The sequence below is a fragment of the Mus caroli genome, unplaced genomic scaffold, assembly GCF_978045245.1.
Source record: "Mus caroli unplaced genomic scaffold, Mus_caroli_1 scaffold_1, whole genome shotgun sequence".
In the NCBI taxonomy this organism is placed as follows: domain Eukaryota; kingdom Metazoa; phylum Chordata; class Mammalia; order Rodentia; family Muridae; genus Mus; species Mus caroli.
Window position 1 is genome coordinate 34,807,931 of NW_028227256.1, and position 2,864 is coordinate 34,810,794.

The window sequence follows — 2,864 nt, forward strand, 5'->3', positions numbered from 1 at the left end:
AGCTTTTTTTATTCATCTTTATGAAAAAGAATCATCTGCCCACTTCCCTCCTTGGCCCCCTTTGCCTTTCATTGCTATAACTTGATTGACAGGCTCACTATCCATTCAAGAGGGGCAGCCTTTGCCACAGCCCACAGTGATCAAAGCCGCCTGGGCTACTTATTAACAATGCTTGCCCCTGGGCTCCTCATACCAGGTCTACTGAGTCAGAATGTCATCCCCAAGGCCAATGAGCCTGCTCTTCAGTGGCATCCTCAGCTGACTGTCATGCGTGTTTGAGGACCATTGCTTTAAGGAACCTGCAATCGACCACAGACCCTCTATTCCTTGTGTCAACATCATCAACACACCAGTCTTTTAAAAATCGGCCCTCCCTCACTTGTACACAGATAGTACAGTGGCTCATAATTAATGCATTGGCTGCACAACTCTGCTCCCAACTGGCAATTAGAAATGAGTAAAAATTTACCAACATGTTGCTCTGCTTTTGATCACAGGTAACTGCAAATTATTGCTCTTAGCTTGGGTTCCCATCTCCAAATTTAGAAGACTTTCGAAGTACTTCCTTTCCAATCTATCCACAACTGGAACACTGTTTGCAAAGGGTCTTCATTTTTCTTAGGCTAATGTTTCCACGTTTTCTTTCCTCATTTCTCTCTCTCTCTCTCTCTCTCTCTCTCTCTCTCTCTCTCTCTCTCTCTCTCTCTCTCTCTCTCTCTCTCTCTCTCTCTCTCTCTCTCTCTCAAGTATCACTCTATAGCAAAGACTAACCTGGCTAACCAGGCTAATATCAGACATGTAATTCTTCTGCATCAACCTTCTGAGTGCTGAAATTACAGAGATGAGCCACCACACCTGGTTTATCTCTCTTTCTCCTTCTCCTTCTCCTTCTCCTCCTCCTCTTCCTCCCTTCTTCCTCCTCTTCTTCCCCTCTTCCTTCTCCCTGTCCTCTTCTCCTCTTTTCTTCTTCTTCTTCTTCTTCTTCTTCTTCTTCTTCTTCTTCTTCTTCTTCTTCTTCTTCTTCTTCTTCTTCTTCTTCTTCTTCTCCTTCTCCTTCTCCTTCTCCTTCTCCTTCTCCTTCTCCTTCTCCTTCTCCTTCTCCTTCTCCTTCTCCTTCTCCTCCTCCTCCTCCTCCTCCTCCTCCTCCCCGTTTTATTAACCTCCAGGACAAGATGGTTGTGAGCCACTGTGTGGGAGCTGGGAACCATCTTGCAGTTTTAAGGTATCCAATGCCCTCTTCTACCCTATTCAGGCTCACACATGCTGCACAGACATATACACACAAGTAAAACACCATGCACATAAAATAAAATAATTGTTAAAAACATTGAAAGGAAATCTTCTGTTCTGGCCTCACCGACCAGCTCACTCTATCCCTGACACTTCTCTGCATCTCACCACAGTCTTTCCACTAAATTATTCCTTCCCTCTGCAGGCATCTCCTCATTCCTTTCTTTCTTTCTTTCTTTCTTTCTTTCTTTCTTTCTTTCTTTCTTTCTTTCTTTCTTCCTTCCTTCCTTCCTTCCTTCCTTCCTTCCTTTCTTTCTTTCTTTCTTTCTTTCTTTCGTTTGTTTTTGTTTTGTTTTTCGAGGCAGGATTTCTCTGTGTTGCCCTGGATATCCTGGAACTCACTCTGTAGACCAGGCTGGCCTTGAACTCAGAAATCCACCTACCTCTGCTCCCAAGTGCTGGGATTAAAGGCATGTGCCACCACTGCCTGGCTGCATCTCCTCATTTCATGCCCTCACCAAAGCCTTTCAGGTCTGACCTTCCTAGAAGGATGTGAACTCTTCCTTCTATACTCCCACACTAATGGATTTCCCATCTACATAACTCATTTAATGATTCTCACCCACTACCTGGCATCGAGAATTTTCTTTTCATGCATTTTGACTCTTGCACTGTTCCATAACCCTCTTTAAAAGAAATTCAGCCAAATGGGTGCACTGTCAGAAAGTACACAGACTAGTTAGTATTTTATTATTTTACATCCCCACTAACATTTCCTTTGTGCGCTTAGCAAGCAGAAGATGCTCTTAAAAACAAGCTGTTGGATCGGGCAGTGGTGGCACACACCTTTAATCCCAGCACACAGGAGGCAGAGGCAGGCAGATCAGTGAGTTTGAGGCCAGCCTGGTATATAGAGTGAGTTCCAGGATAGTCAGGGCTACACAGAGAAACCTTGTCTTGGGGGAAAAAAAAAAAAAAGCAGTTGTTTAGGGATAGGGAAGTGGTTTAGTTGCAATATTGCAATATTCATTGAATTAGCTTGACAGCCAGCCTAGCCAAATCAGGTTCAGTGAGAGACCTCATCTCAAAAAAATAAGGTAGTGAATGATGGAGGAATGATGCCAATTTTGACATCTACCTGTGTGTACTTGCTCCTGTGCATACACACTCACGCTGGCGCACGCGCGCGCGCGCGCGCGCACACACACACACACAAAAGCAAAGCAAACAACTATGCAGTTGGTTAATAGCCAAGCCAGTCACTCTTCTGTTGCATGTAGTCATCATGCCTTCTGACTCTGCTAGAAAGCAGATACCCTGAGAATCAGGGAAAATCGCTACTTACCGATGAGAGCAATAAGTCCCCAGAACACCAGCGAGGGCACCATGGCCGTGACTCTTATCCTTTGGGACCTGTTCTGGTTTGAAATAGAAACAGATTCGTTTTAAAACGTGAAGGTTTCTTAACAGGAAGTCCCTGTCATTCAAACAACACATTGACAAGCTTAGAATCATTTCCAATATAACGTCTCTCTCCCAGCTCCTTGACAGCATCCCGGCAGCCTCACGCATGCCTGCCCTTAGCACCCTCCTACAGTGTGACTCCTGAACACCCCTTTAGCCTTAGTGTGCCT

The 2,864-nt window shown here is 44.8% G+C and overlaps 1 protein-coding gene across 1 annotated transcript in view; it reads right to left on the bottom strand.

Annotated features, from left to right (window-relative positions):
• Positions 1-2,618, bottom strand: part of Lyg2 (lysozyme g2) — a 9,603-nt gene extending 6,985 nt beyond the window's left edge. The window contains exon 1 of the mRNA XM_021175975.2: positions 2,576-2,618. Coding sequence (XP_021031634.1) covers positions 2,576-2,618 — 43 coding nt within the window. The remainder of the gene's footprint in view (positions 1-2,575) is intronic.
• Positions 2,619-2,864: the final 246 nt, after the last annotated feature.